Here is a 14,276-nt window from a genome sequence, read left to right on the forward strand (position 1 = left end):
AGTGTTGTTTTCAAAAAGCTAAAGGGCTGGATCAGGAATAGCTAAAAATAGCTGAAGTGAGAACTGAAGCAAAACGGTATGACGGGTGACAAGTCCGTCAAATCCTATTCCAAGCCGCTACCAAGAATCGGATTACACCCATAATCTGGTTATGCCACTTGCAGAATTGATTATTTCCTCTTAGATGAGACTTAGAAAAAGTGTGCTCACCAGCAGGAGTGTTGGTGTGATATCCGGCGAGGTGACCCGGCAAGGCACGATCACTTCTGTAGCATTGTGTACGAAGATAACATCAGGAACACTTGGGCGGAAGTCTACAAAAGGCTGTGTGTTATCTGCGGAACACAGAGAAGATAAAGTTAGTTACGTGCCAGCCAGCAAGCTTGTTTGGTCATTAGTCAGATGCTCATGCAGGCAACTTTGATGGTACAATGGAACCTCGGTTTATGAACACATTGGTTTATGAATTTTCGGTTTATGAACGCTGCGGACCCATCTGGAACGGATTAATTCACTTTCCATTGCTTTCAATGGGAAAGTTCGCTTCAGTTTATGAACGCTTCAGTTTATGAACAGACTTCCGGAACCAATTACACCCATGCTTCGGGTTAAGTACGCTTCAGGTTGAGTACTCCGCGGACCCGTCTGGAACGGATTAATCCACTTTCCATTACTTTCAATGGGAAAGTTCACTTCAGTTTATGAACGCTTCAGTTTATGAACAGACTTCCGGAACCAATTGTGTTCATAAACCGAGGTACCACTGTATTTCTCTCCTTTGTAACCTGTTCTTTTCTCCAAAAACAAAACAGCCCCTCGTTTTTCTCAACAGCAACCTTGTGAGATAGATTAAACCAATGATCAGCAGACATTTTAGGATCATGGGTACATTTTTATTTGTGAGTGAGTGATGTGGGTGCCACCCTTTCTGGTCACTTTTCTTCCCATCCCCTGAATCAGCTCCCACTCACCTCCTATGCAACAAAAAGGAAGGAAAAAAGTGAGTACATCACACACACACTTCAGTTTTTCAGGGGATCTGGATAAAGACCACAGTCACCAGTTGAATTAATCTGAGCCTTGAAAAGCAGATAGGGTTGAATGAGGAAGTGGGAAAGAACATCACTCTTCCAACTTCCTCCTTCCATTCTATGTTCTTTTCCTGGGGAAAATGGTAACCACCCTTACCTGTACCATGACAACGTGGGCAGTGAGTAGAGGCCTCAGAGGCTTTGTTGTAACCAGGGGAGGCCTCAAGGGTGCTTTTCTGCCCATGGGTGCCACACTGGCAACCCCAGGGTTAGAATGAGAGAATGCTTGATTGAGCCTGGATCTGTCCCGTCTTAGTCTGTCACTCTACACTTTGCTGGCTTTAGGCCTACATGTGAGCAAGACGGCCACAGGGTCAGGACTGAAGTCTGTAGGAAGGCATGAACTGTCAACCTGTGGGTTGCAGGCAGGGGCTTAATCTGGTGCACCACCAACCAGCTTCAGCCCAGAAGAAACAATTGTAGAGGATAAAGCCCCACTGGTCAAGGAAGCTTATTTACACTGATAGGCCAGAATGGGCCCTTAACCCATGTAGGAGTTTATGGATCCTGCTCACTGGTCTGGACAATGCTAATGCCTGCTTTTACAGGCTGTAGACTCACTTTTACCCCACATCAACCTCTGCTTTTGTTCAAAATAAGAGACACAACTGCGATGAGTTTTTGTTTGTTTCTTTGTTTTGTTTTGTTTTTTGCAATGTGCTTTTGAGACAAATCTGTGGAGGGTGGAATCTCTCAGCTTTGTAATGACCATGGCACCACAGTTTATGCAGTTACAGATTTGAGGTGTCAAATGCTGTGTATTGTGGGATCAGTTTCATACCTTCCAACATTCCTCAGATGAAAATAGGAAAATAGGAAAAATGTCTCACTCCCCCACCCCAACTGAACCCTCCTTGCATCCCCCCTCACCCCCCCTAGCAGAAGAAGGGCAAGTGCCACCACTAGAGCCGTCCTTCCTATTGGGGCTACTGGTGCATTGCGCCAGGGTGCCAGCCTCTCAGCGAGTGGGGGAGTTGTGTGACTTTCCCCTTTCCCTACACGCCGGCTCAAGTCGCTGTGCCCCGCCGCCTACAGCCTGCGCCTGATGTTGCCATGGAAGAGGTGGAGGCTGGACGTGGCGCTTCCCGTATCAGCATCCCGCCCTCCCCCATCTCCCCCATGCTGCGACACGCGCTCTTCGCCAGACCTTCACAGCATGCAAGGGCTGCCAGGAGGTGGCCGGCCACTGAGGGCGAGCCCCCTCTGCCCTCGGCACTGCGTCCAAGTCCTCCTCCGAGCATGCTGAGGGCGCGTTTGCGAGAGAGCCCGTGTGGGGGCTGCCAGGAGGCAGCCGGGCACCGAGGGCCATGGCCGGGCACGAGCCTCGGAGTTGCCGCTGCTGCTGCTTCCTCGCTGCCAGGAGCCCACGCCTGTTGTGAGCGCAGCAGCAGCAGTGCCGAGGAAGGGAAGCATGGCGCGGGCTCCTCCTGGGTGCCGTCCGTGGCTCCTCCTCCTTGTGCTGCTCCTCCGTGTGCTGCCGGGGTTGCTGTGGGGCCACCCAGAGCCTCCGTTCTGCCGAGCAGCAGTCTCCTGCCTGCCCAGAGGGAAACGTGGGGGTAGGGGCGCAGCAGGGGTCCTTGCGCCAAGGCGCTAGATAAGCTTAAGACGCTCCTGGCCGCCACCACTACAGCAACAGGACACAACACCCACTCATCTGCCATCCTGAGAAAACCCCTTAGTCTGTATTTTATTTTGTTCTTTGAAAGATTTACAAAAAGAAAAACACACACCAATAAATAAATTTTAGAAAGGGGCAAAAAATGGATGGACAAAGCTTTTTTAAAAAAATCAAGACTCCTTGCGCTCCAAGGGAGGAGGCTGGCAGCAGCGGCCATGGAGAGGCCATGGGATGCTCCCTTGCCGCTGCCGCTTGAGACAAGCATCAGCTCCTCCTCCTTGAGCTCAGCAGCAGCAACACTGGAGGGGGGAAAGGACACTCCAGGATCAAATCAGAAGCTGGGATGACTTTCATAATTCTGGGACATCCCCTGGAAAATCGAGACACTTGGAGGATATGCAATTTCAGCCAATGCAACCTGAGATGTTTACAGCAATGTGGCTGTCCCTATGTCCCCATGACTCCTGTTCCTCATGGTTAATAGAAGCTAGATGGCGAGGCCCAACCAGATTTAGGGGTGCAAGAAGCATATCCAGGACCTGTTAAGCTGTGCTATGAACCCACTGCAAACACACCTTTTCTTCAAAAGGTGGTGGGGAGGACCTGGAGGAGCAACTGCAGAAATTCTTGGATGAAACTGATTATCTAGATCCATTTAAGTCAGGATTCAGATCTGATTTTGAGACCGAATTGGCCTTGTGTTTCTTGAATGGAGCGCTAAGAGTATCTCATGTCCCTGATGCCTGGAGCCTCTCTCTGAGATATCAACTAAAAATGTTTTCTGTATTCTGGAGTGAGCTTCCAATTTAAATTAGACAAGCACTTAACATTCTTGCTTTTAGGTAGCTATTGACAACCTGTCTTTCAAAGAAGGCCTTCCTTGAAGTATGCCTCAGCCACTTTATCATGTGTATTGCAGTTATGTAGCTTGAGGTTTTTAAGAACTGCTTTGAAATCGCTGCATATGTAGTTATTTCTATTATACATTTTACATTTTCCAAACCTTTATTGGGCACCATGTCAGAAACATTTCACTGGGAAATGGTGCCTCAGGGGCAGAGCATATGAGCAAGTGCCTAAACAGAGGTGGCGAAAGATGATGCTCTAGGGCTAAATGACAAAATTACAACTGAACAATTCATCGGCGGCAATCCACACAAGAGTTCCCCAACAGCACAAATACACAACTGTTAAATCTTCTAAGAGAAGGCTATTCAGAGGTAGCCAACAGAACACATTTCTTTTTCTTTCTTTCTTTCTTTTTTTAAAAAAAAGGTATTGGGAGGGGGTGGGGAGGAAATTACAGACCCATTAGCTATGTCTGCCTTGGACAAATGGGGGAAGCATTATTAAAGCTAGAAATATTTTTCATATAGAAGAATGAACTTTTTCTGAAGAAGGTTCATTATAGCTTTGACAAAGGAAAGTCCACCTCACATTTTATCCCCCCCCTCTTTCTTTACCGCATTTCCCACATTTTTCTTGAAAAAGTTCAAGGGGGCATACATGGTTATCCCCCTCATTTAAATACCTAAAATAGCCCTGTGGGGTAGGTTAGGCTGAGAGTCAGTAGATGGGTGACTCAGTGAGTTCATAGTTGAGTGTGGATTTGAACCCTGGTTTCTCAAGCCCTAGTCCATCACTCTAACCACTACATCACACTGACTCACTTACATATACAACTCTCATTTACTTAACTTGAATACCACTTTTTGTCCCAAAGACCTTTGAATCTATGAACACCATATTACTATAATGAAAGGTGAAATTAAAGTGCAATTTATCATCTGCAGTAAATGGTAGCAAAAATGAAATACTTGATAGTGGTTGACCTACACAGTGAACTGGCCTAAATATGGTGTTAACTCACAACCCTAGGAGTGACTCATCCCATGAATCTTTCATGAATCTCTCTCACTTGGGAACCACAGCCTTTAATTTGGAAGCCACAAAATTAATGGAATCTGCTATCTGTGGTGGAGGCTGTGGCTTCCTTTTCCTTGGAGGTTTCCATTGAAAGTTTGTTCAGGTTTCTTATTAGAAAGAGAGTAACTGCAGGCTGGGAGCAGTGGCTTCCAGACAGCTTATAAATAGTTTTTCAATTAGAAGACCATCAATAGGAAAAAAGCTCAGCAGAGAAAGATAGCTTGCCCAACACTATCAGTCGTACTCTAGAAGTGTGTAGCTGCAGAGGAGTGTTGAATGTGTTCTAAGTGGGCATGAGCATGAGTAGAGCTTGAGGGCTCTACTTTGCTTTTATTAGCCAAACAGAGCCAAGCAGTTGGGTAGTGGTGGCACAGCCAGGTGCAGATGGCGGCTCAAGACAAACTTAAAAAGGTAAAGCTACCCCTGACCATTAGGTCCAGTCATGGACGACTCTGGGGTTGTGGCACTCATCTCGCTCTATAGGCCGAGGGAGCTGGCGTTTGTCTGTAGACAGCTTCCAGGTCATGTGGCCAGCATGACTAAGCCGCTTCTGGCGAACCAAAGCAGCGCACGGAAACACAGTTTACCTTCCCGCCGGAGTGGTACCTATTTATCTACTTGCACTTTGACATGCTTTTGAACTGCTAGGTTGGCAGGAGCTGGGACCGAACAACAGGAGCTCACCCCGTTGTGGGGATTCAAACCGCCGACCTTCTGATTGGCAAGCCCTAGGCTCTGTGGTTTAGACAACAGCGCCACCCGCGTCCCTATAAGACAAACCTAGTCGCCCGCTTAAACCCATAATCCAGCATTTGAGCTACTACAGATTAAAATGTTTACCAGTGTCCCATCTAGTCCAGAATCTTGTTCTCAAAGTGGCCAAGCAAAGCCCACAAGCAGGACCTGAGCACAACAGGGGCACTCTCCCCTCCAGCAAAGTGCCTTTTGTTGTATCCTGCATCAAACATGAATGGAAAGACTATATTACTCAGAAGATAGACCCAGAATTAAATAGTCAGGCTATCTAGATCTTTTGGTAGATCTAGTTTGGCAAGAGTTTCTGACTCCAAATTTGGGGAAGAACCATAGTTCAGTGAAAGAGCATCTGCTTTGCATGTAGAAGGTCCCAGGTCCAATCAACGGTATTTCCAGGTAGGGCTGGGAATGTCCCCTGTGTGAAACCTTGAAGGCTCCCTGCCAGTCAGTATAGACAACAGTGAGCTGGATAAATCAATGAGCAGACTCAGTATGAATCAGCTTCCTATGCTCCTATATTCCAAGCTGCCTGGTCATAGCAATTCTTTATAAAGAACTCTAAAGCCTTATTTGTCATTTAGGATTATGCTGACATAAAACGCTATGTAGGATTATGCTGACATAATCCTGTATGACATCGTTTTGGATGCCTGCAAACAACTTTTTTAAAAAAGAATTGTTTTAGCAAGTGTATCCAGGGGGGAAAACCAATTCAGTTATGTTATACTTGGTTTTAAATTATGTTGAGAACAGGGTTCAAATTCCTACTTGACCATGAAGCTCACTGGGTGACCTTCGGGGCCACTCCCTTTCTCTCTGCCTAACCTCACAGGATAGTTGTGGGGATTGAATGAGGAGGGGAAGAACCATGTATTGCCACCTTGAGCTCCTTGGAGAAAAAGGAGGGATGTAACTGGAATACATAAATTCATAATGAAATATATTGTTGGTAATTATTTTGCTGTTTTATGTACACTACTTAAAGATTTATTGGTTAGGTGGTTTGTAAAAGGAAGGAAGGAAGGAAGGAAGGAAGGAAGGAAGGAAGGAAGGAAGGAAGGAAGGGAGGAAGGAAGGAAGGAAGGAAGGAAGGATTATGCTGGCATGAGATGCCAGCATGTTCAACAGGCATTCTCTTTTAAGAGAAAAGCAAAAAAAGGAAGACACCAGAAATCAATGAGGGCCACTGTGGGACTGTTGCTAGAGTTAAACTATGCAACTCACTCCCACACAAGACAGGGATGGCCAGCAACTTGGATGGCTTCAAAACAGGATTAGACAAATTCAGGGAGGAGGTTATCAATGACTACTAGACACAATGGCTATGCTTTGCCTCCATGGTAGGAGGTAGAAAGGCTTCTGAAAATTAGTTGCTGGGAACTGCAAGAGGGGAGAGGGCTCTTGTGCTCAGGTACTGCTTGTGGGTTTCCCAAAGGTATGTGATTGACCAGAATGCTGGACTAGATTGGCCATTGGCTGGATCCAAAAAGGCTCTTCTTATCACATACGTTCTTATAGAGTGTTGGACTACGAATGGGAATATCCAGCTTCAAATCTTCACTCAGTTGTGAACCTTGCTGGCTTGGGCCAGTCAGCATCTCCTAGCGTAACCTAGGGACAGGGAGGGAAGATGAGAGGAAAACAACCCCTAACTTAGGCACCAATTCTTGACCAGCTGGCACAAATCAGGGGTAGGAGGTGACTCATGGAGCTGAGTTTTCAGCAAAGCTGACAGAATCCAATGCCAGAAACTTGTGCTGTTTGGCGGAAATAATAGTTGGTGTGATCCATACAAAACACTTATATCCAAATACTGCACCTCTAAGAGGCTGTCCGCTGTTTAGATACTGCTGAAAAATACATTCCTTACATTCCAACTTTGTCTATTTACAGTATTCATTACATTTCTATCTTGCCTTCTTCCATCAGAGAAGTCACAGTGGTGTACCTGGGATCCCTAGGCACCCTACACAAAGAGTGGGGATCAATAAGACAGAGGAGAAACCTTGCCAAAAGATATATTGAAGAAGAAGACAGCTACTCAGAGATAATAGAGCTGACTTTCTTCTTCTTCTTTTTTGTCTTGGATTCCCAGGTTTATAACCACTGAAGGAAGTAGATCACATGCCCAGCAGGTTCACAGATAACGCTGTTTACAAGAAAGATCCATGGTCCCTGCTTCCTCTACACACATGGTGAACTATAAGCTTAGCGATAAGTCTCGACTTCCTTTGGCTCACTGATTTACAGGCTTTAAGAGATGCCCCCCCCCTTCCATCCATGAGGGAAAGAGACAGTCATCAACATGGTTCATCTGCTTTTTACTGTGTTATACACTGTGCACCATTCAAGCATGATGCTTCCCTAATGCTTTCAGGAGACCTTTCGCTGGAGAGTTCTGCAACACAAGTCCTGCCTATTACAAAGATGGATTGCATTAGATTTTTAAAAGATGTTATTGAGGAGCCATCGCCAGCCTGATACCCTTGGAGAACTACTTCCATCAGGCAAAGCCGCTGTGGCATATGGGAGGTGTAGTCCAAAACCTCTGGAGGGCACTAAATTGATGAAGGATGCTGTATAGCATATCTGTTGAGCCTGGGCATTCGCCATAACAGAATAGCCTATGCCTCAGGACCGACTTGCAGAACAGGACTTGTTCTTCTAATGTCTCAAATCCAAGACATTGGTTTTACAACTCAAGTAAGAGACTCCCCTGGCAGCTCTATGCAAGTGGGATGCTGTTGTTTGACTTTGCAATCATTAAGATTTTGCCATTTAAGCCTTGTAGCAAAGGAAGCAAGTCTTACTGTCTGATCCAGCACCATGAAATACCAGTTCTTACCACACGAGGGTGCAGTTAGGGTGACTTCTAACCACATCCAAACGTCTCTCTTGGTACTTTGTACAGAATTTTAAATCTTACCATACTTCTAAATTCATGCTTGGGTGGAGGAAACTGAGCATGTGAAGCAGAAAAGCAGATAGTAAGATGAGAAACAACATCCCTCATGCATTTTGCATCCCTCCCCTTTTGTTTTATTCAGGGCTATACGGTAGGTACTCTGTCCTTAAAACACCCCAAACACCTTCACTCAAGAGAATCTAAGTTCTGCACCAAGAACAGCTGCATTCTGCAATCTGCTTAAATTATTGCAAAATTTTCACAATTCCTCTTGGATTGTTTACTGCTTCGCCTAATTTAGTTTGGACTCACCAAGACATTGGGAGGGGGGAGGAGATATATGTGGCCCCAACCCTAACTACCACATATTTTATATAGCTGGAATTTTGGCTGCCAAGATTTCAGCAAACATTGTCCATGCCTTTCCAAACTCTCTCTCACACAGTCATAAAAACAATTCCATAAGTTTCTCAGTGTACCTTATGGCACACCCTGTGTTTTTTTCAACCACAAACTTGCCCATGTCATGTTTTTGCTGGGGAGGGAAAATCCAAAGTGGGGCAGAAGATCAAAGGCAGAGGAACCATGAAATTGAAAGCCTGCTAGGATCACACTGGAAGGGGCAGAGGAAGAGAGGGGGCAAGAAGCTATTTTATTGTCTCCCCTAATATTTCATTAGCTGTGCTTCCCCCGCCCACAGTATCTCTTGGCTCTTCTTGGTCTGCTACTTCAGGGTTTGCTAATCACAGTCAATATAGCTCTTCCCATTCTGACAGGTCGGATGGCATTATAGCTATTATTATAGCTACTGTACTATTCAAATTAGTTTTGGAAAATACCCAGAAGCAGCTCCTCTATCCTTGTCAGCCTAAAGTCCATCCATTGGCCAGTAAATTAAAATTTCCCAAAGAGCAAAGTGCCTAAGGAAGATGAGAGTATCAACATCAACTCATGTTTGCAATTTCACACTTTCAGAATGTTCTCTGCATCAGAAGCCTGTAGAGTAAATCCAGATGCGGTCCAAAAGAGTGTTTTCAGATTTGATTTTAGATTTGATAAAAATTGAAAGAAGGGTTCTATTATCAGCCTGATAATTTTGTAACAATGTGCAACTGTAAAAATGTTGAAAAGGTTCTTTCAAGATTCGGTTTGTCATGAGAAAACAAATCCAGCAAAGGAAACCTTCCATGCCCTCAAAGAACTATGTCAAAACACTGTATGACAAAGTGATATTTGCACAGTGTCAATATGATGCTCCTGCAAGATGGTTATTTTATATTTTATTTTAGCTTGGGGTTTTATTAAATAAAAAATGGGGTAAAACCAGTTGAAAGGGGAAGTTGGGGTTGGCACTGGGGGCCCTACCCTGACCTCACAACTACACTCCATAATCACAGATGTATTTCTGTCCTCAGTCCCGTCATCATTACAGTAAATATATACAGTGGTACCTCATGTTGCGAATGGGATCCATTCCGGCGGCCCGTTCACAACATGAAAAGGCCGCAACATGAAGCGTCGCATCTGCGCACGCGCATGATGCAATACGGCATTTCTGCGCATGCGCACAGATCACGGACGCACTGAACCCGGAAGTAACCCGTTCTGGAACTTCCGGGTTCGGTGTGTCTGTAACCTGAAAAGACGCAACCCGCAGTGGACATATCCTGAGGTATGACTGTTAATCCTTACATTCTGAAGTTAGGGGGATGGAAGAATCTGTCGATTTCAGTTTCTTTCCACTTCATTTTTTCCCAGTCTTAAATTCAGTTCCCCCCTTCTCTGCATAGGTTGTTTTTAGCCATTACATCATCCCCAATGGGATGTAATGGCACTTGTAATGTGGAATTATTTATGATAATTATGGTTAGATAATAGATGGATAATGGTAAAAGATGCAGCAAATTTAAACTTAAACATGGAACCCATGGAGGGAGGGAGGGAAGTCTGAAGGTTTGAAAGAATCTTGTATTTCAATGTTTGAAATGGTTATGTTTTATATGTACAAAATTATCAAAAACCCAATAAAAATAATAATAAAGAAGTAAGTTATTTTGGGCAGTCTGGAGGTTACTGACAGTCTTTTGGTGTGGCAGCATCTACACTTGGGATCTCCCTGCCTGACATTAGGCAGGTGCTTTCACTATACTCTTTTTGGCTCTTGCTAAAAACCATTTTTGTTTAGACAAGCCTACCCAGGTATCTAGAATATTGATGTGCGTTTTTTGTTTATCACTTAGCTTATTTGGGGAAAATGCTTTTAAACCATTGTTTTTAACTGTATTTTAGTAATAATTTTATTGTTTTATTCTCTTTCTAGACCACTTTGAGGCTTTTTCTGGAATCAAGAAATGTATTAATTTTATGTAATAAATAATTAAATTTCTTTTAAAAAACTGTTTTAAGCCCTAGTCGAAATACATAGGCATTTTTGTGTAAGCTTATCCTAACAGACACATTTTTGTAGGAAAGTTTGCCCAATATTCATATTTTTGCAAGCAATTTCCTCTAAGGTAACTTGCTTTTTGAACATTGCTCTCACCAACATACACATTCTTGCACATACTTTCTGCTAATCTTGGTTTGTTTGTTTTTGAGGCTGGCAAACTACATCCCAAAATTTAGAGATGGTTGGATTTTAAAGGATAACGGGTGCATTTTTTGTTCACATACTAATTCAGAAAGTGTGAATTAGGTGGGTTCACATTAAAATGCAAATGAAGTCCTCCCCCACCCTTGGTCGTAGGACACATAAACCCATATTCCAGACCTCATTAAATGCCTCACTGCTTTTTTGCAGATCCTTTGCTGGCAAAAGAACAAAGCCACTCAGACCTCATTGTGCAAGTCCTTTCCTCACAAACATCTTGTCCTTGGACCTAATAGTGACATTAAAAACAAGACAAAGAACCCAAACTGTTGACTCACTCTACATTGGTACCCATTATTAAACTCAAATAGTTCATTTTTTTAATAGATGGGCTACATCTGAATGACCATTTTCCTGCAACTGTTTAGAAGCTAGAAGCCAAAAAGCTTGAGTTGGATGCTCTTAAGACTACCCTGTTCAATTGCAACTTTTGACTGTTTTTGGAGCTTTCAGAGATCAAAGACAACCATCTTAATAACGACAAAGAGTATCTGACAAAGTGTGTATTACACACGAAAGCTCATACTGTACCTTGAAAGCTTATATTTAGTTGATCTTTAAGGTGCCACTGGAATTATTAAAAAAATATTTTTCATCTTTCATCTTGTTATTTATTATGACTATGACAGATCAACACGGCTATCCACCTGAGTCTTAATAATGAGCAGCTTTGGCAGAAGAGTGCTGCTTAGATTTAAGAACATCAGAACATAAGAATAGCCTGCTGGATCAGGCCAATGGCTCATCCAGTCTACCAACCTCTACTCACAGTGGCTGACCAGAGGTTTGTGGGAAGCCCACAAGCAGGATTCAAGTACAAAACACACACAACCTCACTGTGGTTTCCAGCCACTGGTATTCAGAATGTGGTAGCTATACTGGTGACTGGGAGTGGCCGCCAAGACCAAATAACACCGGTCCTGAAAGATCTTGGCTCCCAGTATGTTTCCAAGCACAATTCAAGAGTGTTAGTCTGCCCTTTAAAGCCCTAAAGGGCCTCTGCAAACAAAAGCAGCAGGTTTGTTAAAACAGTAAGAACCAGAGGGAGCAGATGCCAAAAGGGAGAGAGGCAGGAAGCAAAGTCAACCCAACACCTAGGTCAAATGCCTGCTGAGCAAAGATGTTTCCAGATGACAGCAGAATACCACCAGAGCAGGGAGTTCCAAAGAACAAGCGCTGCAATGGTGGAAGCCCCTGTGATCACATCCACCCACCTCACAAAGGGTTAGGGTCTTCTGTGCTGACCTTAGTGAATGGGCAGAATTATGCAGGTTACGGTGGTGTCGCCCAAATCCTGTTCTCCAAGCCACTGATAGGGGCTTAAAACGCAATAGCCACTAACTTGAATCAAATACAGAAGCAGGCATCAACTATCAGCAGCCATTCACTTACATAGCAGAAAAGAAAGAGATGAATCCATGGGTACCATCATCAGGCAGATGAATACAAGAATCATAGAACTGTAGAGTTGGAAGGGACCCTGAGGATCATCTATTCCAACCTCCTGCAATGGAGGAATCACAGTTAAATAATCTCTGCTAGGTGGCCATCCAACCTCTGCTTAAAAACCTCCAATGAATGAGAGTCTACTACTTTCTGAGGCAGTTCGTTCAAAAGGCTCTTGCCGTCAGAAAGTTCTTCCTAGCATTTAGTTGGAATTTCCTTCCTCATAACTTGAATCCATTGGTTCGGGTCCTTTCCTTTGGAGCAGCAGAAAACAAGCTTTCCCCATCCCACAGAGTTGGCAGTGCATTTTTTAGCTTCTCAAGGAAATGTTTCTTCAATCCAGCTTTCACCAACCTGGTGCCCTCCAGATGTTCCCATCCAAAACACCTGGAGGACTCCAAGTTGGTGAAGGCTGGCTTAAGTGGATGAATGAACAAAGTTCCATTCAATTGTCTTGCAAGATGTCCACAAGCTGTCGGATAATGTCAAATGTTGGCTCAGCAGTCACATGGGACCACCCTAGATGGAAGCATATCTGGCATCCTGAGCTCCTAGAGAAGTGATTTCCCCTGTGGCACAAAATGTCTGGGCTGCAAGGGCATCTCACTGCCTCCCATTCAAACACCCTTCAAGCCACCCACAGCTTCTTCAAGGGAAGAAAATTGCTATGAGCTGCAACACACATCGCACCCAGAGACAGGCAGGCACTGCAGAATGTTCACAGCTTATCGGCTGTCAGGGAAGTCCGAGGAGACGGGAAAGGCTTTTTTTGTGGGTCCCGCAGACAGGCTGTCTGGCTCCGCAGGTCAGTGGAATTCTGCAGGAAGGCAGGCAGGGCGGGGCTCACACAATTTATGTCCAGTGTAGGTCAAGGAGGTACGCTTACATGGAAGAGCTGAAGAAGCATTAATGATGGGTCAGAAGTTTTTTTGGGGGGGGGGAGTGAAGAGGCGAGATGTGAGCTTAAATCAGCAGAGATTAGCAGGCAAAATGAAGCCACACCAATCTGTAGTGGAAAAACAAAACAAAGGTCACATCCGAAACATACATTTAACGCAATATGATACCACTTTATAAACAGTTGTGGTTTCCCTCAAAGAATCATGGGAAGTGTAGCTTTGTTTAAGGGTGCTGAGAGTTGTCGGGACCAGGGCATTTTTTTTGAGCCAGAACCTGCTGGAACTCAATTCCAGCACCTCTCAGGTAGGCGCCATTGCCTTTCTAAGAAAACAAGGGAGGTGTTCATGGTAAGTTCCGTCACCTCTTTTTTTCTAGAAAAATTGACACCCCTATTCCCCTCACAGAGCTGCAATTCTCAGAGTGGTTTAAGAATCAATCCCTCTTCACAGAGAATGCTGGGAATTGTAGCTCTGTGGTGTGGACAGAGATCTCCTAACAGCTCCTAGCATCCATAACCAACTACAGTTCACAGGATTCTTTGTGAGCGCGGGAGCCACTGCTTTTAAAGCAGTAACAAAGTGTTTTAAATGTTTGATTCAGAACTGGCAGAAAAGTAGCATGGGTAGCTTTGTGATTCATTGAAATTCATCGCAGTAGCTTGCACAGTTATGATTGACAAATGTGCATGCCACACTAAATCAGAACACTGAGGCCAATTCACACTTTACACCTGGAACAGAGTTGACCCTGCTATTAGGCAGAATGAGGCAACTGCCCCAGGCAGCAGACTGAAGTGGGGGGGGCAAGTGATGGTGAAGAGTTAGAGAGCAGAGCTGTGTGTACCGGTACCATACACAAGTAGGCCTGCACCACCAGCTTGCTGTTCTCAGGTGAGTAGAATATGTTCTTCTATAGCTGGTGTTGAGGTAAGATTCACCCTGCCAGCCTAACTACCGGTAGCTTTAGTACATGGAATTGGAATGG

The 14,276-nt window shown here is 44.5% G+C and overlaps 1 protein-coding gene across 3 annotated transcripts in view; it reads right to left on the minus strand.

Moving 5' to 3' along the window:
• Window positions 1-14,276, minus strand: part of LOC118084151 (vascular endothelial growth factor receptor kdr-like) — a 200,096-nt gene that overhangs the window by 113,744 nt on the left and 72,076 nt on the right. For all 3 annotated transcript variants that reach the window (XM_035113499.2, XM_035113500.2, XM_060270643.1), the window contains exon 4: window positions 211-335. In XM_035113499.2, coding sequence (XP_034969390.1) covers window positions 211-335 — 125 coding nt within the window. The remainder of the gene's footprint in view (window positions 1-210; window positions 336-14,276) is intronic.

Source organism: Zootoca vivipara, chromosome Z (assembly GCF_963506605.1).
Source record: "Zootoca vivipara chromosome Z, rZooViv1.1, whole genome shotgun sequence".
Lineage (NCBI taxonomy): Eukaryota > Metazoa > Chordata > Lepidosauria > Squamata > Lacertidae > Zootoca > Zootoca vivipara.